The 24,140-nt window shown below is 39.9% G+C and overlaps 1 protein-coding gene across 7 annotated transcripts in view; it reads right to left on the bottom strand.

The window, feature by feature from the left end:
• Window positions 1-8,408: 8,408 nt before the first annotated feature.
• Window positions 8,409-24,140, bottom strand: part of LOC131248880 (uncharacterized) — a 36,386-nt gene continuing 20,654 nt past the window's right edge. For 2 of the 7 annotated variants that reach the window (XR_009172519.1, XM_058249378.1), the window contains one exon: window positions 9,137-9,416. Coding sequence is in view for 5 of the 7 variants with exons in the window: in XM_058249378.1 (XP_058105361.1) it covers window positions 9,345-9,416 (72 nt within the window). In the remaining 2 variants the exon portion in view is untranslated. The other 5 variants (XR_009172518.1, XM_058249380.1, XM_058249379.1 and 2 more) reach the window with 5 other exon arrangements.

The following is a 24,140-nucleotide window of genomic DNA, read 5'->3' as shown; positions in this document are numbered from 1 at the left end:
ATTTGTACACAAGATTGGTTGCGTCCGAGTCTAGGAGGTGTTCTTGATGAAGAAGATGAGGAGAATGTGAATGAAGCCGCAACACATGAAACAACAGCAATATGATGGATGTTTGGGATGGATATTATGATCTTTTTAGTTTATTTGAATTTGCAAATGTTGTAATGGGTACTCTTTTGACTTTTATTTTTATTTATCTGTTATGTTGAAGGATATTATGCAAGCTGCGCAATGCATTTCTACATCTGTCTGCTGACTTTTATTTTTATTTATCTGTTATGTTGATGGATGTTATGCAAGCTGCGCAATGCATTTTTACATCTGTTTACTGACTTTTATTTTTATTTATCAGTTATGTTGACTTTTATTATTTTTTAATCCATAAATTGTTTTTATCTTATGTTGATATTTCATTATTGTTAAAAAGCCTAAAATACTTTTCCAACACAATATGTAGATATGTCTTCAAGCGAACCATCGATTAACGTTTGGGACTATGGTTCCTTAGTCCATTCTCCAAAGTCTGGAAAGTTCAAGATTTTGTGTAATTTGTGTGGAGCCAAGTTTGTTAATAAAACTAATCGGCTTAGATTACACTTATCCTGTCGGGGTGGAGATGCAAGACCATGTCCTAAAGCCTCAAAAGAAATCCAAGTTATTTTCCAAGCAGTTCTTGATTCAAACAAAAAAGCTTCCACTCCTCAATCCAAACTTTCTGAGGCAGAGAAGGAAGCTAAACTATTAGCATTGGAAGAAGAACAATTTCAACTCGCCTTAAAGCGCAGTATGGAAGAAGCTTCTACACATCAGCGATGTCCTCCAAGACCACATGATGTCGAAGCAGGTTCAAGCTGCACGGGTAAAGAGAAAAATAGTAAGAATTCAGCTAAATTTCTCTCCAGTCTGGGTGCGTTTTACAGGACGTTGGGAACTACGTATAAATCTTCTCACAAACATAGTTTGAAAAATCTAATTCAAACTATACAAGAGGAGGGCGATAAAAAGCTATCTCCACCTTCTGAAGAGGGAGAGGTGAATGAGTACGTATACGAAGATTTATGTAGCAGCTCGGGCTCAGATGAATCTCCTCGACAGTAGTTAGTAGTGTATGACTGTATTCAGTTTGTATGAAATGTTTTATTTTATGCTTTGTCAAATGCATGTAAATATAGTAAAATTATAATATATCCTCTCTCTCATGAACTTGTAAATTATAGTGGGACGCGGATTACCTACCAAAGCCCTTCCCATAAACTTGCCATAAGGTTCGAAACTGGCCCGAACTCGAAGGTTCGAAACTGGCCCGAACTCGGCCCGAACTCGCCCGATTGCTGCCGGGCCGGGTTCGGGCTGGTGATGTTGGCCCGGTGACCAGGCCCGGCCGGGTTCGGGCTTGGTGGGGCTGTTGAACGGGCCTGGACGGGCTGAGGCCAGTTCGACTCGGCCCGACCCGTGTACACCCCTACGTGCCGCCATGCGGTAAAATTCTTCTGCGTATTCTCTCACTGACCGACTACCCTGTCGATAATTTTGATATTGTTGGAATAATACCTGATCATAATCGCTAGGGAGGAATCGGGCACGTAGTAGCTACTTCATCCGCTGCTGCGTGCGGATTGGTGCTTTCATCTGCCTTGTTCATACGAGTTGCAGTTGTTTCCACCAAGCTGAAGCTCCTCCTTTCAACTTGTAGGCCACAAGCTTGACCTTCTTTGCTTCAGGGATGTCTATATAGTCGAAAAATCGCTCAACTTCAGAAAACCAATCGAGGAAATCCTTAATGTGTAGTTGGCCATTGAAGTTAGGAATATCAACCCGCATCTTGAATTTTCGATCTGTTCGATCTACTCCATCGCCGCCTTGTCTGGGGTGTTGGAAGATTATGTCGTCGATCTCCTCCTCACTGGAGCCCCCTTCCTCGAAAATGACCCTTGGATGCACTGCCGGTACTATCCTGTGATCAGGGCGATTACGAGTTTCAGCAATTGGCGGTGGAGGATTACCACCAAGAACACGGAGTTACCCTAGGGTTTCCGCTAAGAGATCCACTATGTGGTCGATGGAAGCCTACAACCCTTGCATAGCTTGCCAATTCTCTTGCTACGCTGCTTCGAAAGCTGCCGCCATTAAAGGTAAATTCTCTGAAGTACCGCCTATGAGATTGTTGCTCGACCCATTGTTGAAGCTATCCGAGGAAAAACCTCGCTTTGATACCAAATTGATGCATGGAAGGACGTGAGGTCGAGCATCATCTTCCTCAAGAGGATAACTATTCCGAATCCACAGAACTTCTCTGAACTCCTCACAGAGACTTCTTGAATCCACGAGGAAAGAAAACAGAAAATAGAAATAAATTCTAATAAATTTGAAATTGATTAATGAATGAATAAAAACGAGTTCACAACCCTTTAAATAGGGGCACCAAGCAATGAGAAAGAAATCAGAATCAAACTACAACTAAAACTCCTAGAATTCGCGACTTACTATAAATAGTAAACTTACTATTTATAGACGGTCGTGATGTCTACTAGTGCGCAAGGTTTTCAGCCAAAAATAGTAAGTGTCCTATCTGGCTTCACCAAACCGTTCTCCTAATTTTTCTAAGCTCTTTTCACGTTGGACGCAACTCCTAAAGCCCAACGGATGAAGAGTTATAATCAAACTAAAACATACTATTTATAGTAAAAACGAAATTAAAATAGGGAAACGACCGTCGATTTGGCGGTATTTCGCAAATCCGGCTTGGGCAACCCGGTGTAGCAGGGTTAGTTGGCTAAAGTTGCTCGTTCTACCCCAAAATCATATATTTTACGTCAGATGACTCATTGTGGATTGCGAGATACGCCCGATTTAAGGTCCGATGGTCTGGATTACTTCTTTCATCGACCGAGCCTTTTTTGATCCATCTTGGCTATGTAACTGTCCGCGACCCGCTCTACATCAGACATGTGGAACATTTAAGTTTTTCACAAGGTGAGTTACACTGGTTATGGCATAAAAGCAGGCGATTTCACACATCGGGTGGGCCACAAAATATAAAAATTAATTTCAACCAGCCAAAAAAATAAAAAATAATTTCAATTGTCAATTTTACTTTATACGACATGGCCAACCTCAAGGGAGGAATTGTTTGACTTTTCAAGAAAACAGGAATTTTACAAAAAACTACTTTATTATTTTGGGATTACCATTCTATTACATTTTTCAAAAAAGTTTTAAAATAGTTACCTCATTAATTAATATAATTATAATCTAACTACCTTCTGTTGCGTTTCTTTAAAGGCTGGTTGAGTGGGCGTCCTAGCAGATGGGCTGGCTGCTTGAATAGGTCCACCATGATGTTCATGTAAAATTCATCCTGGCCGCCAGATGTATCAACTTATGTTATGGCAAGGGCTCAAAAATCAGCTCCATCCATGTATATCACATGATTGGAAATAGTGTGTAGGGGCAACGATCACATTCCTAACTGTTTACCTTAATATGGCCGACTTGAATCACACAAATGGGCCTGATTTTTAAGCAGAGTCTAAATTTTAGGGTAGCAACTAATGGTTTAAGTAGATTTCATGTAATCAGCAAGGTGGGCCCTGTAAAAATCAACGGTACACATCTTGCTCTCAACTGTTTTCTTAGGTGTGGCCCCCATGAATCACAAGTTGGCCTAAATCTTTTGGTTTGGGCCTAAACTTGGATTACATATTTTATGAGCAGAGTGTATTTCAAATACATATTACAGTGGGCCCTACCAAAAATAAAGTCCATGCCTCCCTCTCCAACTTCACAAGAGGATTATTACGTAACATTCACTATGACCATTAGACATTTCATCTCATTTTAGGCCCTAATAAAATAAAATAAAATAAATCAGACAAACATGTGATTTTGGTGAGCCACACTAATGGAAACAATTAAGAGAGACATCCCGTAGACACCCCACCTTAGCGTGATCCAACTTATCTTGGATCACTTGAGATGGCTTGTGAGCGTGAAAACCCCTTAGGAATATAGCCTAGCTAGCCGCCCGAATCTTTACAAATATGAATAGATCCCGGTATCTCTCTCAAGATCTTTCCGAATAGTTGGTTTGGGAAAACGAACAGACGTGTGACAATGCGATCCCTGCTCCCGAGGTAAGACAATCATTTCATTCCCTCAAATCGTGAAATTATCTGTTTTACCACTTATTAAAGTAATTCCAAAGTGCCACGTGTCCTTCAATTGTCCAGAGGTCATGCCACATACATGTTTGCTCTCCAAGTTGTTACAAAATGTGAGAAAACTAAGGCCAACATCTATAAATAAGGGCCCACCTTTCTCATTTAAGGGGACCCCAAATACTTGGATGCTTCGAGATAGAGAGAGCTCCCAACTCCCAGCACTTGGCTTCCAAATCCTTACAACCTCAAACTCCCTAAGGTCACATTTGTGAGTTCAAATCCAATATCAACTGTTGATTTTAGAATTCCCTAACATCTAACCCATCTCAATCTTCCATCTCAGCCCATATGCACATTCTAGCAACTCACATTCAAGATTGATGGAGTAAGGTCGGGATCTGAGATTTATGGTCATCTTCTCCGGAAGAGTGCCCTAGCTCTCCTTTCCTCCTCCCACATGTCCTTGGGTGTAGTGTGTGTGTCTATATATATATATATATATAAAATTCTTGCTATTATTGCATCTTTCATACATCACATTTTGCATCCTTGTTCTTTCCTCATTGTTACTATCTTTTCCAAACATACCCTAAGTTGAGCCAGCGTGATCTCCTGGTGGAACACTGTACATGGAGTAATGTATAATTACCAATAAAACCTACATATTCATGTAATGTGGCTCACCTAACTTTTGAAATTGGCTGACTTGGAGGTATGTTTTTTAATTCCCTCATGTAAATGCATGCAAATGAGTAATTTATTAATTACCAGGGTAATTCCATTCAAATGAGTAATGATTAATTACCAAGCACCGTTTTCTGCGTTGACAGTGATGGTTTGCTTTTTGGAAACTGAAATCGAGAAATGTGCCAATTTCATGTGGGGCGACTTTGATATATGTGGCTTATCAACGCAGTCCATCCATTTTGTAGGCTGATTTTAGGGCATGATCTGAAAGTTAAGGCAGATCCAAAGCTCAAGTGGACCATACCACATGTAAGAGTGGGTTGAATGCCTATCATTATATTTTTTTTATGACCATGATTCCTATGGTGTGGACCACTTGAGCTTCGGATTTGCCTCATTTTTGGGCTCATGTCCTAAAATGTTCAGTTACAATGGATGGATGCCGTGGATGACAATGGGGCCCATGAATTGACATTTATACTTTTCAAATCATTTTTGCATAGAGGTAATTAGGGCTGCACTAAACATGAGTAAACAATAATTATTAACCATCTGCATGTATTTACTTGATGGAATTGAAAAACAAACAACCTAATTGATGGGTTGGATAACATATTCATAACTATAGCTCTACACAACTCATGTTAGCTTGGCAGCTTGCTCGACTCGACTTGGAAAAGCTCGACTTGCCTCTACTCAAAATTCGATTTGGACCGAGTTGAGCTAGTTTTAGGAGCTTGAAATTTTTTCGAGCTAAGTTCGAGCATGACTCGACTCGGATCGAATCTCAACTTGAATCAACTCGGATCGAATTGGCTTGGTGACTTTGTTATTTTGATATTGACACTGCTTGCCAAGTGTTTGATGAAATAATTCAACGAAGCATTGTTTTGGGTTCATACATTCTCTGAAAGATCAACTAGGGGTGAGGAATGAATGAATACGAAACAAATTACTACAAAAAAAACTTTACATTATAATACTACCATCATATCTTGATTTTGATGTTGCCCGTCGACTGTTTGATGAAATACTTGTAAATTGCTGTCACTGTTTTGTGTTATATGAAAAATTGAAGATGCATTATATAAGTTTGAGAAAATGTCGCATAGGCTCAAGTTGCTGACCGAACCAAGACGAGCTGGCCAGTTAGGCTTGAGGACCGAGCCGAGCCGAGTCGAGTTGTGCCAAGCTTGACCCGGTTCAACTGGTGTACAGCTCTAATCATAATACTAGGAACCCCAAATTCCATCTAGACATTTCTAGGGTGGACGTCCCCTCCCAAAGTCCCTTACTGTTTCCTTTGGTGTGTTCCACCTGACTTATGGATCAGGATGGGGTTTTAGATGTGGTGTTAGAGGTAGGGGGTGCATGGACAGTTGACATAGAAGTAAGGTGGACCCACAGAGCTCAATAAAACACAAATATATGATAATAATAATAATAATAACTTTGGCAACCATGCAGGGTTTGTGAAAATCACCCGGGTTGAACGGTTACTCATTTGGACCGGCGAATCCCATCCAGGCCCAGGTGAGTTAGTCTCAAATTGGGAGATTTTATAGGGAGCAACCCGTTCTATAGGGCGGTCCGGTCCAACCATGCGCATCCAAGCACAACTCCTGAATCATTCCGATCCGTGCGAACTCTTAAGATGTAGTTTCTGTTTCCCATGCTTTTTTAGTTTGGTAAACAGATGCTTGTATACAATTACTCTTACATATGGAACATATCCAACAACTCCTAACTGTCGCAATATCTTGATTTGCTTCTATCATTCTGACAGATACAAGTGTTAAAGATGGACTTATGTTCCCCATGCTTTAGTTGGGAGAGAAGGGAAAGAAGTAGAAACTAACAATGACTTGTTACTTAGCCAAAAGGCTTTTCTTCTTCTTCTTTTAAAGAAATGAAAATAAGTAAATGGTTTGTAGATTCCTTTTCTTCTTCTTCTTCTTCTTCAACAAGGTAGCTTTTGATATATGACATCATAATATTCATTCTAACCATCCAATCAATGGCCAATGACCAGTAAAATGGATTTAAGAATCGCTAGGAAAATGTATGGTCTATGCTAAATATGTTAAGAGCGATTGGTCTAGATTATCCATCATGTAAGTTCCACCTTTGATTGATTATGACCCTCAAGAATCAGTTTGATATGGTGATTCTAATAATTTGATCCATGGACAAGAAAGTGGACAACCGAAAGTTGTCATACTAGAAAATGTATAATCATTGATATGGACCATCTATTATATATGAGTTACACTTGATTGACTAACTCTCAAGAACCACTTAAACCAAGTAATGCTATCCATTCGATCAATGGGCAAGATAATATGAGGTCCAGATCGATTAAAATAAAATCTTGTCATTGATTTGGACTATGCACAATTTATGCCCACCTTTGATTTGCCACAAATCTCAAGAACCACTTTGATTGAATAATTCTAGCCACTTGATTAATGGTCAAGAAAATGGATGGTCCAGATTAGTTATACTAAAAAAAGGCCTATTTGTTGATCTTGATCGTTTATCGTGTTGCCCCCACCTTTAATTGAGTATAGCTTTAAATATTCACTTTGATCAAGTGATTCTGATCATCCCATCAATGGCTATGAAAACTGATGGTCCTGATTGATTGCACTAAAAATGGTATATTTGAACCATCTATCCTGTATATGTTGTATTTGATTGACCATAATCTCGAGAACCACTTTGATAAGGTGATCTTAACTATTTGATTAATGATCAAGGACGATTGAGATTGATTATGTTAAAAAAGATCTAATAATGATCTGGACCATCTATCATGTAGGCACTGCCTCAAGAATCACTTTGATTAGATGATCCTAACCATCTGCTCAGTGGTTAAGAAAATGGATGTTCTAGATTAATTATATTGTGAAAAGGTCTGATCAATGATCCCAATAGCCTATTTTGTAGAAACTACCTTTAATTGACTATAACTCTCAGGAATCACTTTGATTAAAGTGATTCTAACCATATGATCAGTGACTAGGAAAATGGATGGTCTAGAATGGTTGTAGTGGAAAAGGTCTTACCATTGATTTGGACAATCAATCATATAGACACCCTTTTGATCAACCATAACTCTTAAGAAACACTTTGGTTGGGTGACTATAACCATCTGATCAATGAAAAAGAAAATTGATGTGGTCATACATTAAACAAAATTTACTCATTGATCTTAGACTATCTACCTAAGGTAGCATTTATGCCAGCCATCATATCGACTTCCACCTCAAACTTTCATTCTAAGGAACCTAATAAGTCAACCAAATGAAAACCTCTAATTTCCAAATTTCAATCCTAGTTTCTGTATAGAATCCAGAAACTCTAATTTTTTGGGCTGAAATGGTATTTTGAGTGAATGGTATTGCACCAGCCCCACAATGTAACTTTCAAATACCGTGTAGTTTAACTAGTATCCAGCTAAATTGCAATTCAGGGGCTGTACAAACACACCCTAAAAGGCAAAGAGCGGTGCTAATATTTGAGTAAAAAAGTTAACTAATTAAACCACAGAGCATAACATGTTAAGGAAAGGCTTAACATGATAGGATTCCAATACAATCATACTGATTTCTCATTCAATAAATAAATAATTAAATAGAAATGAAACTAAGCCAAAGAACAACATTAGATGAGAAGATTTTGCAAGAAAGAAAAAAAAAAAAGAAAAAAAAAAGAAAAGAAAAAAGAAAAAAAGAAGAAGAAGAAGAAAACCACTGAAAAGACTCGACCCAAACAAGAAGGATCTTGGACAACCTTTTGAGGAGCTTCCTCCAACATTTCAAATGCAACCTCTCATTGATAGTGTTGAGGATTTCAACATAACAGGTCTTTAGTCTTGCATGTTACCTGCCTTCCTACTCTATAGAATTACCAGGTCGTCCTGAGCATCAGCAAATGTATGGATTGTTAAGGTACATGTCTGTTCACATTCCACTGATCTAGATGGTCCCACCATGGATAGCCAGGTTCACGAGAGCCGCCGACATTGGAAGATGCTAGCATTGTGACCAGCAGCCTCCAAATGGAAGATTAAGAATAATAATAATAAGGAATGGTCTGTGTTCAACAGCAAATAGGACATATCAAACAGTTAACATCTTCTAACATGGGAGTTTTTAAGGGCATCCCTGTTCATGGAGAGAACCATCAGATCAATGGTCTGGATCGTAGTCACACCCCTTCCAAAAGTTCTAGTTATTGTCTATAAGCCTCGTAGTCACATGAGAACCAGTTTGACAAAACAGAAGAAAAACTTAGCTTGAGCTCTTTTTGGAATTGATGTTGTGGATAACATGAAATATTCTTCACGCTACTGACCTCTACCCTGAAAGACAAGACTCCAATGAAAAGATGGATTCTTCATCATCATCTACATAGGCAGGGGAAAAACATAGAGGCACTCCAGATCAAAGATATGAATCAACCAACAGCTGTTACCATCAGGTCCTAGGAGCCTCAAATTTCACCCGTCCCCAGAGGCTGCCTTGACGTGTCCCCAGAAGCCCATGCCTGGTAATCCTTAACAAGCTGAGTAATCATTCAAGAACAACAGTAAATGGTCAAAATGACAAGTCAAAAACTACTCTTAGGGTCTGTTTGGATGCTATATGGAATTAAACTGCAATTATTAGTTCGATGAAGAGAAAATAACCGAATTCCAGCTTCTGAGTATTCGCATTGAGGGCATGGAAGCAAAATTGCAATTGAGTTACTTTAAGGCCAAGCTTGAAATAAATGTAACTGCAATTTGAGGGATACTTCCTCATTAAGAATTTTAGGAAACATCAGTCTTTTGTCATTTTCCTCTTGATTAAACTGAATATTTGCAATTAGATTTTGCATCCAAATGTCTCAATAGCATATGTATTTTGCATCCGAGAATACAGAGTTGCTGAACAGAACGTAATAAAGTAAAATGAGTAGAAGAAAGGACACATGCAATGCCATCTACAGTGTATGCAACTATGCCACTCATCCAGTTAATAAACTAACAACATTTAAAGGCAGGGTAAAATTTCAATATTCAAAATTTGCACGGGCTATGCCTGACCCATTTTTCACCCATCTGTAACTTGATCGAGGCCACTGTGAACATGTCTGGGCCTGAAAATCAGGAAGGTTAAGTTATCAGGTGAAGCTACATGTGTACATTGAATATACACTTACTCGTATTTTTCAAACCATCCAATTTTACAAACATGTGTGGCCCATATGATGAGTTGGCAGGATTTTTGATCCAAGAATTATTCACAGCAACCCACATCTGATGAGTGACACATCTGTGTCATGTCAGCATGTGTGCCACAGCTGCTTCTCCAATTTCTCCTTGCATAAATTGCGTAGAACTTTTGTTTATTGTAGGATAAACCACCAGGGAACTAGTGAGCCATCTCCTGAGATCTACGCATAACCTACAAATATGATAAAATTTTTATATAAATAAAAATACATATTTTAATTTCTTTTATATTATCTTATAAAGAGACCAATAAAAAAATATACATAATATTTTATATAGACACTTAACTTTTCTTTTTCGTTTTTCAAAGAAATTTAGACATTTAAAAAAAATTATTATTATTTTTTTACATTTTTACATTGAGAGGCTCTCTTCCTCTCTCCTACTGGAATTGGTTCCCATTTAATGCAAGTTGAAGGCTCTCTTCTCTCGCACGTCATAGCACTATTAGAATAAAAATAGCGCTATGCACATATGCAATTTTGTGGTGACTTAATAGGCTATTGCTCAGTGTAGTCAACAAAATAACGCTATTCCATGCCTTTTTTCTCATATTAATTGCTACATTATGCTAATTGCTTGATTCGAAGAAAGAAATGGAATGCAGCCATTTATATAAGAGAGGCATTATAGTGTCCCTTGCTTAGCCACTTGAAAGGAAGAAACCTTAATGAGATCCACACCATCCATTAGGCGTGCCACCTCATGTTCACCCTGGAACTTAGAAATAAAGCCAATCCAAAACTCAGGTGGACCACATCATAGGAAATAGTTGGGATGGGGAAGCCTACCACTAGTTGTGTTCGGGGCCAACCATGGTATTACATGCATCCAATCTATTCATTTGATGGATGCTATGAGGATGAAGAGACACCCCAAGAATAAGGTGATTTGAAAACCAAGGCGGGACCCACCATGTGAGGTTAGATGTTTCAAGCAGGATTTTCACTAGTTCCTATGATTTGGCCAACCTAAGTTTTGGATTGGTCTAACTTTTGGGAATCAAGGCCAAACATGGGGCGGTCCATTTGATGGATGGTATGGGTCTTATGCATGTAAGCGCCGCCCGGCAACCCCCCCAGGCACATCCCATGCATGCCCACTGAATTAATACAAAGAAATTGTTCTTTCCAATCTATTTGGTAATAGAAACAGACTAAGGTGGGTTGGTGGAGTATGATGGTTGTGCATTTAGAAAATTGTACGTGTGGTGATCGAAGTCAATCCAAACCATCCAAATTGTTGAATCAACCATGGATGGATTATAACCGAAAAATTGCAAGTTTCCAAGACTCCTATTGACAACCTAAGTCTGACAGTCTGTTTGAGGGTGATAGGCAGAAGAAAATTGAAGCCTTGTCCCCCATCATGTGCTATAGTGTCTTCCAAAAATAGCTCATAAAGCGTACATCATGATCAGACACTATGGTCTTAGGTAGACCATGTAAATGCACTACCTCCCCAAAGAAAAGCTTAGCCACATTGGAGGCATTTGACGTTTTTGAGCACGGAATGAAAATGGGCCATTTTGGAAAAACGGTCCACAACCATAAATACGAAATCATGTTTCTTAATAGTTTTAACACGAAATCCATACTAATGTCCTGCCACGGAACATGGGGTACTGGCAAAGGCGTATACAATCCTGTATTTTGCTTTCCCTGCTTTGCTAGTTGACAAGTCCTGCATGCCCAATGATCTTGGCTACATCTCGTTTGAGACTTGGCCAATGAAATCTATCATCCACAAGGGCAATGGTTATGTCCCTCTCTAAATGACCAACTACCCCTCCTGCATAAAGTTCCCAAACTAAGAAATCACGGAGGGAGTTACGGGGAATGCAGAGTCTGTCACCTTTAAATAGGAACTCATCGATAATGACAAACTTGCGACTGTCGGTTGATTGACCATCTCGTAGTGACACATACAAATCACCAAAGTCTGGGCATGTAGAATACTTTTCTCTCAGCCAATCAAACCCAGTCACTTCCACTCTCATACTCTAGAGTAGCACCACATGACGACTAAGGGCATCAACAGATTTGTTCTTGACCCCATCCTTATGTTTGAGAACGAAAGAATATTCTTGAAGAAATTAGACCCATTTAGCATGCCTAGGGTATAGTTTCTTCTGGGAACTAAGGTAACGTACGACCTCATGGTCAGAGAACAAGGTAAATTCTTGTTGTAAGAAATAATGCCGCCAATGGTGCAAGGTTTGGACGACCGCATAAAACTCTGTCATAGGTGGAATACCATTGCCTTGCCTCATTCAACTTCTCACTAAAATAAGCAAAGGGGTGTCCTTCTTGACTAAGCACTCCACCTATACCTACCCTAGATGCATTATATGCAATTTCAAAGACTTTGGAAAAGTCTGGAAGGCGTATGACGGGGGCTTCGCTTATCTTATCCTTAATCCACTTAAATGCTATAGAGGCAGCTTTAGTCCACACAAACTCCCCTTTCTTGATGCAATCCGTGATGGAGCTAAACCCTCTAATGAACCGCCTATAAAAGTTGCTAAGCCATGAAAGCTTCGCACCTTGTGAATATTGCGCAGTTCAAGCCACTCAACTATGACCCCGACTTTCTCGGGGTTCGCTCTCATGCCCTCAGACTATACGATGAACCCTTAGAAGATAACGCTCTTTGACATGAATGTACACTTCTTAAGGTTGGCATACAACTTTGCAGTTCTAAGGACCCCCCAAACTTGCCTCAGATGGTGGACATGTTGTTCCTTTGAATGTGTTATATATAAGAATGTCATCAAAATATACCACAAGGAACTTACCCATAAAAGGTCTCAACACCTGGGTCGTCACTCTCATAAATGTGCTCAAGGCATTAGTCAAACCAAATGGCATAACTAGCCACTTGTATAGCCATCCTTCGTCTTGAATGTTGTCTTCCACTCGTCTCTTGGGCGTATACGTATTTGGTGATACCCACTCTTGAGGTCAATCTTCAAAAAGATGGTGGCACTCGCCATCATGTCTAACATATCATTAAGACGCAGAATGGGAAACCGGTACTTAACCGTGATTTTGTTGATGGCTCTATTGTCCACACACATGCGCCACGTGCCATATTTCTTAGGCATGGCACAGAAACTCAAACTCTCCTGAATGAAACCCTTTTTGGGGAGCTCATCTACTTGTCTCTTCAACTCTGCATACTCCATAGGGTTCATTCGCTAATGAGGAAGGTTTGGTAGAGTCGACCCAGGGACAAGATCAATTGCATGCTGGATGTCCCTCATGGGTGGAAGCTCATCTGGTAAGTTTTCTGGAAATATATCGTGAAACTAATCCATAATCGGCTTCACCTCAGGGGGTCCCTCTATACTAACCTCGAGTGTAACTTCTTTAGCCACTAAGGCGCACACCATCAAATCCACCATAGTCTCTCTCTTAAACTCATTGGTGTTGATAACATGGAGAGACTTAGGTTGAGATTTCCTCGTATCCCTTGGGTTACTCGACTTCCCCTCAACTTTCTTCTTCGCATTGCTTTTTGGTGGGAAAGGAACTATAGTGATCTTCTTGCCTCGATGCATAATGAACATACATTTGAGCGGCCCTATATCGTCACATCGCAGTCAAATAACCAAGGCCATCCTAAAATGATGTGTCCAACATCCATAGGTAAAACACTGCACCACAGTGAATATAAATATGATCCAAAGTTAACAGGCACGAGACATCGCTGGGTAACAGGCATAGAAGATGCATCCACCCATGACACTCTATGGGGAAGAGGGTGCGGTTCGGGTTTCAAACCCAAGCAGGATAAAGTGCTAGTGGAGACCACATTGGTACAACTACCACTATCGACGATCACCTTGCAATTCTTTTCTCCACATTTTTCATAGGTGTAAAATATCGTAGTCCAATGCCAATCATCATTCTCCTTAACATTGGTCAAGGTGCACCTGACTACTATAAGTGGTGCGGTCTCTTCTTCTTTTACTTCCTTATCACTAGCACCAATGATATTGGGTTGATAGACTTCTTCAAAATTGCCATGTTCATCTCCTTCTTCCTCACCATCGTTAATCACAAGGGCCTTGTTCCTATCTTTTGAGGGACACTGATGTGCAAAGTGACCAAATCCTTGGCAATTGAAGTACCACGTTTATTCACCTCCCCTATAGCTAGCACTTGCTATCCCTTTTCCCTTGACATCTCTAGAGTTGGATTATGAACCAATTCGGGGTTTGGACAGACTCCCCATGTTAGACTTAGTCCCTTTAGGGTAAGTCTCGACACTTGGATCCTGAGAGTCATAACGCCTACCAACTGGTGCTTTGAGATAGTGTTCAATGTCTTGCACCATGTGCTCCAATGTGCGAACATCATGAGAATAAAGTTCCCATTGGATCTCAAATTGGAGGCCCATCCTGATTTTAGACAATGTAATCATCGGGTCCTCCTCAATGTCACATTACATCATGTATTCCTTGAACCTGACAATGTAATTTGGCATGGTCATGGATTCCTGGCGTAAGGCCTGCAATTGGTCTAAGAGCCTATGGTGATAAGAAAGAGGGAGATACTTTTCCTCAAGGACATCTTTCATCTCAGCCCAGTGCGCAACTAGAGGTTCTCTCCTTTCAATTTTACGCTCCATGTTGGTCCAAAAAAGTTTGGCCTGGCCCACCAACTTCATCCTGGAAAATCTCACTTGACGGGCATCAAACATATCATACCACTCAAAATAGTGGTCCATGTCTGCCACCCAATCAAGGAATGCTTTAGGGTTCAAGCGAGCATCAAAACTGGGAGCCTCAATTTTTGCATCCTTCATGACTTGTGCATCTGGATCATGATGGTCATAATGTTCCTTACGTTGTGGTGGCACTTGTGCTCAACCACGACCAATGCCTTGGCCATGACCACACCCTCGCCTATCAACTTGATCTCTAGTCTGAGATTGAACATCTTCCCTAGTGTCGGGGTTTGCCTATAGGGAGGCCTCAAGTTGATTGACGCGCATATTAGTTGCGGTTAATTGAGTGGCAATGGTTCTATTGTGCACTTCAATGGTTGTCAGATTGATATCATTAAGGGCCTCAATAACCTGCTCTAGATTCATTATGGGTTGTAGACCAAAACCACATCCCGAATAAGTGGGCATGCACACGGAAACTCCAAAAGGAGACCCTAGGTCTTAGGACAATGTTATGACAATGATAAAACCGCCCTAGAGATCAAATTGGACACACTAGAAGCACTAGTCTGAAAATTCAGCAAGTCATTGCCCTCAAATATTATGTTGGAAATTCAGCAAGGTGGTAATTTGAGGGTGCCAAACTGAAAATTCAGCAATGTGACAACCTGAGATTACTATGCTGAAAATTCAACAATGGCAAAAGTGGAAATGCTAGCTGAAAATTTAGCAATAGAATACTCCCAACTATGACATAAAAAAAATAAATCAGCAATATGATCTTATATGCAATGTATGCTTTACTAACCCTAGATATGACTCTAACCTATATGCGACACAAAAATCCTATGCTAAACCTAGGGTCTTTGATACCAAATTTGATGTAGGACCAATGCATGAACTCAAATATCGTGTGAGATCAAGTAACAAAATTAAAGTAATTAACAAAAAGCACAAAACTTGCTATTATCATCACAAACACCAAAATCTCAAGAGAAGATCATACATAATCCTAGCCTAGGTTACCAAGCATCATCATATAAGGTCATTAAATAAAGGAAACTAGGATCTAATGGATGTAGGGACATCCAATTAGCATAGGGTAAAGCCTATTTCAAAGGAGAAGATCTAATACTACCTAGGGTGAAATTAGGGTTTAGGGAAATTGGGGGAAAAAGGAAAATTAGGGATTTCTAAGTTTAGGATTAGGGTTTGGTAAAGAGAGAATAGGGTTTTGATTCAAGGGTGATGGAAAGCAGAAGGGACAAGAGTGTGGCTGTACGGCCAACCCAATGGGTTCACACGTGTGGGCTAGGTTGTGAGGGTTTGGGTCTTTAGGGTTTGGTTCTTCGATAGGTGTGGAAGGAATAAGGATTGGAAGAATGGTGAAGGTTTGGGATGGAGAAGATCGAAGAACTTAAAGAATACCTCGATGGTCGATGAATGAATGAGAATGTGGGGATAGAAGGAAGCCTTGCACCCCCGTTGATGAAGATTAACTTCGCACAAATCTTCCTTCCAAATCACATGTAAATCACATGAAGATGGAAGAAGAAGCAATAAGTTTTTTCTCTTCTTTAACACACCCCACCCCCCCCCCCCCCCGGTTGTCAAAAGATGTCTTAAATCTGGAAAAGTTTGGAATTTCCATGATCCTCGACTAGTCGAAGGTTAGGCTCGACTAGTCGAAGGTTACGCAGACTGCGTAAATTTGAGGCGCTTTCCGGACTATTCCAAGTCGGTGCGAAAGTGGGGTTTCCTAAACTATAAATAGGAGTCCCTAGGGCCATTCTAAAACATCCAAAGGCTTTCTAAAGGTATTCCAAGGGTTTCTAAAAGGGTTCTAGGGTTTGCAAAGGGCGTAGCGAGGGTGAGATTCGAGGTTGTTCGAATCGGGTAAGTCCTCTCTCTCTTTGTAATTTATGCTTTCATAGTAGATTTTTGTCGCTCTGTGCCGTGGTTTTTTCTCGAAAGGGTTTCCCACATTAAATCTTTGCGTTTGCTTGGTGCTCTTGGATTGCTATCCTAGATCCATCTCTATGTGATTCCGCATAACAAATCCCAACAAGTGGGCAATGACGGTGCCTGCAATGTTTTGGCTGTTGGTACGGTACGCATCAAGATATTTGATGGGATAGAGCGTACCCTGACTGAGGTGAGGCACGTTCTCGACATGAAGAAGAGTTTGATCTCTCAGTGTACTTGAGGCAAAGGGATGCAAGTTCACCGGACTTGATGGTGCCCTTAGAGTACATAAGGGGGCACGGGTAATTATGAAAGTGCAATGACTCGGTAATCTTTACAGGTTGATCGGAAGCACTTCAACAGGTGGAGCTGCAGTGGATGTAGTGGATTCCACCTCTGCTTGTGTGTGGCATGCTGGGCATGGCCACATGAGCGGGCAAGGCATGAAAGCTGAGACGCGCGAACACAAATACAGAGTAGGTGGAGCAGCTACCTGTGAGAAGAATCACACAACATAATCGCAAGATATCGGCGAGGTACATGGACGACTCCAATATTGCATATGCTCTCGTTACAGACGAGGGGGATCCATCTACTATTCAGATGGCTCTAGGTGAGCCTAGTGCTGAGAAGTAGAAGGTGACTATAGATGATGTGATGGACTTGTTGTACCAGATCGACACATGGGAGCTGGTGGAGCTTCTAGTGGGTCGGAAAGCGGTTGGATGCAGGTGGATCTTCAAGAGGATACATCATAAATACAAGCGAGGCTGGTAGCGAAGGGTCATGCTTAGAGATAAGGGATCGACTTCTCAGAGATATTCGCACCGACGGTATAGCAGGTGTCTATTAGATTCATATTGGCGCTGGTTGCCCAATGCGATCTCGAGCTGGAATGGATGGATGTGGAGACTGCACTTCTGCACAGGAAATCAGAAGTGTTGTTATTCATGAAACAACCAGAGCAGTTTGAAGTTTAAAGGGGTTGAAAAAAAAGTTTGCAGGAGGTCGTGGTACGACCTGTCACCTAGGCAGTGGTATCAAATTTGATTCCTTCATGATGAGTCAGGAATTGTATGTTGATCACATGTAGATCACCATTCATGTTATGTCTGAAATCAACGTACTAAAGACTTGGTTAAGTGGGGCATTTGAGATAAAGGATCGGGGGGTTGCAAAGATGGTTCTTGGCATTGATATTCATACAGATTGGAAGAGGAAAAGGCTTTGGTAATCACAGGTAAAATACCTTGAGCAGGTATGCGATGGACTAGGCAAAGCCGATGAGCGTTCCCTACGCGGCTCACTTCAAGTTTTCCTCAGGTCGTGTCCAAAAACAGATGAAGAAAAGCAGGATATGTCTTATGAGCCTTATTTGAATGCGGTTGGCGGTGCATGCCATGGTCTGTATTAGACCGGTTATTTCACAGGCAATCGATGTTACAAGTAAATACCCCGGCAAACAACATTGGATGGCAGTGAGATGGTTACTTCGATACATTCGAAGTACAGAAGACTACGTCTTATTTTTTGAGAGATCTGGCAGACATGCTCACCAAGGTCATTCCTACAGAGAAGTTCAAGTTCTGTGCTACTTCTTTGGGCTTGGCAATGATGAAAAAGAAGGACAGAGTGCGCACGAGAAACTATGATGTGATGCAGAGATAAGAGAAGAGGGCAAGAAGCTACACATTTGAAGATTGAAGACATGGTGGAGATTGTTGTTAAAAGATGTCTTAAATATGGAAAAGTTTGGAATTTCCATGATCCTCGACCAATCAAAGGTTACGCAGACTGCGCGCGGACTAGGTAAATTTGAGGCGGTTTCTGTACTATTCAAAGTCGGTGAGAAAGTCGGATTTCCTAAACTATAAATAGGAGTTCCTAGGGCCATTCTAAAACATCCTATGGCTTTTTAAAGGTATTCCAAGGGTTTCTAAAATGGTTCTAGGGTTTGCAAAGGGTGTAGCAAGGGTGAGATTCGAGGTTGTTCGAATCGGGTAAGTCCTCTCTTCGTAATTTATGCTTTCATAGTGGATTTCTGTCGCTTTGCGCCGTGGTTTTTTCCCGAAAGGGTTTTCCATATTAAATCTGTGTTCTCGTGTTTGCTTGGTGCTCTTGAATTGCTATCCTAGATCCATCTTTGTGTGATTCCGCAAAACAAATCCCAACACCGCCCCCCTCTTTTATAGCTTCAATGACTTTCGAAAATTACAATTTCAACCATCTTGTGCAAGTTAATGAAAATGACCCTAGTCTAAAGAAAAATCAACTAAAATCACTCATAAGGTGTCTAAACATAAAGTAATTATAAACTAAATCCTAAAAGATAATAAAGTCTAAAAACTGATGAAGACGATCCATGATCAATGCCCCGATCATTTGATCCATTTGATCCAATGGCCCAATCGTCACGTCCCTCAAATTTGACAGTCTAGATCACTCCCTAAAGCACCCCATATGCATCTTCCCAGTGTGGGGTCTTCTAGATGCTTGCACATGCACATGAGGTCTTCAACATGAACAATGGTACTCGCCTAGCCACAGGGAAATCGATGTGGCCCGCCTCTTCGGATACTTACGCAAATGTGTGCTTGAAGTGATGTCCCCATCACTTGCACTTAAAAGAAATCACTTCTTGTTAGAGAGAAAAAAAGTCATTAGGAGAGGGAAAAAAAAACTCTACCTACATGTCTAACCCCATTCTTATCTAAATTACGTCATGTCCCAAATTACATAAAATACTCTTGGAACTAAAGACAAGAGAAAAACCAAAAGAAAGAAAAATAATAAGAGAAATACGATGGGAATAAGAGATGGCCCATGTTCTAGAGAGATAAGGCCCATGGTCCAGAGAGATCTATATTCCCCCTCAAGTCGAGGCATGAATATCAATCATGCCCAACTTGTCAAGAATACATCGTCCAACTTCAACAGTAAGAGCCTTAGTGAAGATATCCGCAAGTTGAGTGGTAGACGGAATGAAGAAAATAGAATAATGGCAGCAACAACCTTTTCACAAATAAAGTGACAATTAGCTTCAATGTGCTTTGTTCGCTCATGAAAAACAAAATTAGTAGCTATATGAATTGCGGCTTGATTACCACAATACATAAATACAAGAGTCTTAACTAGAAATCCCAATTCGGCAACAAAACTTTTTAACCATAAAATTTCACATGTGGCATTCACCATAGTACAGTACCTAGCCTTAGCACTAGATCGTGCGACAACTGTTTGTTTTTTTAGTTTTCCAAGTAACGGGATTGCTTTAGAAAAAAGTACAACATCCTATTATAGAGCGTTGATCATCTGGTGAGCATGTCCAATCTACTTAAGAATAGACTTTAATATCAAGATTATTGTCACAACTAAACAAGATGCCACATCCCGGAGAAGTTTTAATTTAGCATAGGATGCGACGAACAACTTCCAGGAGACTAGATCAAGGAGCATGCATGAACTGGTTAACCAAACTCACTGCATGAGGTAGATCTACACGATTAATAGTCAAATATATCAAACGACCAACCAAAAGCAGATACACGCGAGGATAATCAAGAAGTTCCCATCATTGGCCCGAAGCTTCTTGTTAATCTCTAATAGTGAATTCGTAGGTTTAACACCAAGATTACCCATTGAAGTTAATAAATCAATGGCATATTTTTCTTTTAGACAAAACGATGCCCTTCTTAGAACGAAACACTTTAATTCTATGAAAATAATTTAGTGGTCTCAAATCTTTGATGTCAAAAATCTTACTCAGATAGAGTTTTAACTAAGAAATTGCACTACCATCATCATTTGTAATAATGATATTATCCACATAAGCACTCACAATGATATACCCAGCGTTCGAAATATCGGTATCGCGCAATGTATTGCACCCTTGGGATACAGATACATATCGGTTATCGCATGGGATATATCGTTTGTATCGCGTAATTTATCACACTTTTTGGGAAACATGGGGAAACATTAGGAAAATGGTTGAATTTTTTAATGAAACTTTAGGGATTATTAAAAAAGACATTAATACACACTTTTAAATCATAATATCTCAAAAAAAAAAGAGTGCACGTAATAGATTTCCATTGTATAGGGTCCTAAGTATGCGCTGTTTGTCTAAACAAATGCAACTATATTAAAATATAATGCATAACATTTATAAATGTATGAAGACATGTATGAGATCACATCCAATTCATTCACAAGTAGATGACATAATAGAAAGTAATATTTAGAGTGATGGGCATCCAAAGGTGGACCCACATGATCGACTTCAAAAATGCAAATAGTTCGAATAGATAAAGAATCACATACACAACATATATGAACCTTCGCATACATCTCTTAACGTCCTTTCCAGCCTATAAATTGAGCCGGTTCACTTATCAGGTGGGGCCTATTGAAATCAATGGACAAACAATGGTCTGATACAGTGCAACCTACCTAATATGTGATCCACTTGAATTTATATCTTTCTCATTTTCAGGCTCATGAGCTAAAATGATCCAGAAAAATAAATGGGCCTGTTGATAAAACAAACACATCACGGTGGCCCTCACAGAGAAGTGTCCAGAAGCCACCTCGCTACTAGCGTGGGGTCTACTGTAATTTATATATTTTGTCCACGTGGTCCACTTGTGCATTGGATATGCTTCAATTTTGAGCTCAACCCATTAAATGAGCTGGAAAAACGGATGGATAAACTAAATACATTCGCTGTGGGCCCAATAGAGTTTACTCGTAAGAGTGTATTAACTAGTACGCAATCTGATTTCAACCAGGTAGGGGTAGTACCCAGTCGCGCGTTTGACCGAGCTAGGATTTAGGTGGGACCTAATTGCCGCCCCACCATGATGTATGTGTTGTATCCACACTATCCATCCATTTGGAGATATCGTTTTAGATCACGAGCCAAAGAATGAGGTTGATCCAAAGCTTAAGTGGACCCACCGCATAAAATAGTAGGGACAGATGGGTAACGTTGAAACTTGAAACCATTTGTGGGGGGCACACCAAGATGTTTATTTGATATCCAACTTGTTTATAAGTTTAGGCAGACATGGACGAAAAGAAAGCACATATATCAGCTTGATCCAAAACTTATGTGGCTCCAAGCCCTAAAAAAGTTTTTATTGGTAGGCCTTTAATCCCCACTATATATTTTTTTGCAGGGTCCACTTGAGCTTTGGATTTGCCTCATTCTTTTTCTCATGACCTAAAATGATATCTCTAAATGGATGGACGGAATTACTGTACAATACATACATCAAGGTGGGCCCCACTGAAAGGGCCGCACTGTCTTTTGTGCAATCGCGTCGTACCGAATCCACTCTCCCTGACGTTAAAGAAATCGGATTGCATACTAAGTTACTCAGTACACTCTTATTGTACTAAGTAAACTCAATTGAGCTCACCTTGAATGTATATGGACTATCCAAGCCGTCCATCCATTTTTCCATCTAATTTAAAGGGTTGATCCCAAAATTGAAGCATATCCAAATATCAAGTGGATCATACCACAGGAAACGGTGGGTATAATGATTTCCACCGTTGAAACCTTGCTAGGCCCCACAGTGATGTTTATTTGTCATCCAACCTATTCATGAGATCATAAAGACATGGATGAACGGTAAACACAAATATAAGCTTGGTCCAAAACTTCTATGGCCCCTAAGAAATTTTCAACGGTAAACGTTCAAATCAATTGTTTCCTGTGGTGTGGTCCATTTGAACATTTTATATGATTCATTTTTGGGCTCAAGCACTAAAATTATTTGGGAAAATGGATGGACAGAGCGGATAAAATAAATAAATCAAGGTGGACCTTACAGAGTGCGTAGTGAGTAAATCCGCTTCCTAAGTTAAGGGGTGAGGATTAGGTGTTACCCTATAATAGTTTAGTGGGTGTTCACCTTAATTTAGGGCCCACCTTGATGATATGCTGTATATCTAATCTGTCCATTCGTTTTTTCAACCCATTTTAGGTCATGGTCCCAAACATTAAGCACATCCAAATCTCAGGTGGACCACACCACATGAAATAGGGATTATTGAACGCTCATCATTAAAAAATTCCCAAGGCCCACCTGAGACTTGGATCTGCTTACGTTTTTGGATAACATCCTTAAATAATTGAAAAGAAATGATGTGTGGCGTGGATATAAAACACACTTAACCCACTTGGTTGTAATCCGCATAACCCTAAGTTAAGAGAGAGAGAGAGAGAGAGTTCTTCGACTCTCTTCTCCGTTAAAGACGAGACAGAGGGTCCTTCGACTCTCTTCTTCGTTAAAGACAGTCAAACGAATGGTGCAATCCATGCCAAAATCTTGCCGGCATGGCAATATTTCCAAAAATCTCTCCCAAAAATCTTTCTTTTTGCAAATCCCAACCCAAATCCGCATTAACCTTGCTGGAAATATGGTTTTCTTCGAAAATATTTATCTTCGAAGGAAAAAAAAGGAAGGTTTTAGGGATCTTCTTACATGATCCGGCGATGTCGACAGCGGCCCACCAAATCCAGAAGAAAGCAGCTCCATCAGTAAGATCACAATCGCAAGAGAAATTTTTTCTATATTTTTTCTCCAATATCAGTGATATCGGTCGATATTTTGCGATATCATGCAATATATCGTATGATACGAAGGAGTTTATCAAATTTTCTTTAATTTTTTTCTAATTTCTGAGGGTTTCGTATCGCTGGATTGTACCGATAATATCGGCCGATAGTATCAATATTGCGAACACTGGATATACCTTGTACACGCCGCTTAACAAACACAAAATTGTCAGAATAAACATGAGTAAATTCAATACAAATTAGGGCCTCATTGAACTTCTCAAACTAAGCTCAAAGAGCTCACTTTAAATTATATATAGCCTTCTTAAGATGACGTTCCTTTCGTTTCTCCCCCTTTCTAATAAAACCACGACGGGGAAGCATATAAATCTCCTGAATTCGATCACCATTTAAAAAGACATTCTTAACATCTAATTGGTGTAACGACTAATTCAAATTAGGAACAAGAGAAATTATCACCTTTACCAAATTCATCTTAACAACGTGAATAAAAGTCTCAGAATAATTATCATCATATGTCTATGTAAATTCTTTAGCTACAAGATGAGCTTTATATCAAACTATACTACCATCGGAGTTGTACTTAAGAGCATACACCCAACGACAACCCACCGAATTCTTCCCAACTAGTAAATCAATTATCTCCCATGTAAGGTTCTTCTACAAGGTAGTCATCTCCTCCTCCATAGCATGTCACTATAGAGAAAAATTAAGAGCCTCTTTAAGATTTTTAGGAATAGTAGAAGAAGAACACTTAAATGTCATAAACAAAGGGCCCGTGTAT

Source organism: Magnolia sinica, chromosome 6 (assembly GCF_029962835.1).
Source record: "Magnolia sinica isolate HGM2019 chromosome 6, MsV1, whole genome shotgun sequence".
Classification (NCBI taxonomy): Eukaryota; Viridiplantae; Streptophyta; class Magnoliopsida; order Magnoliales; family Magnoliaceae; genus Magnolia; species Magnolia sinica.
Note: the sequence above shows the minus strand (reverse complement) of the source record. Positions and strands in the feature narration are given on the sequence as shown.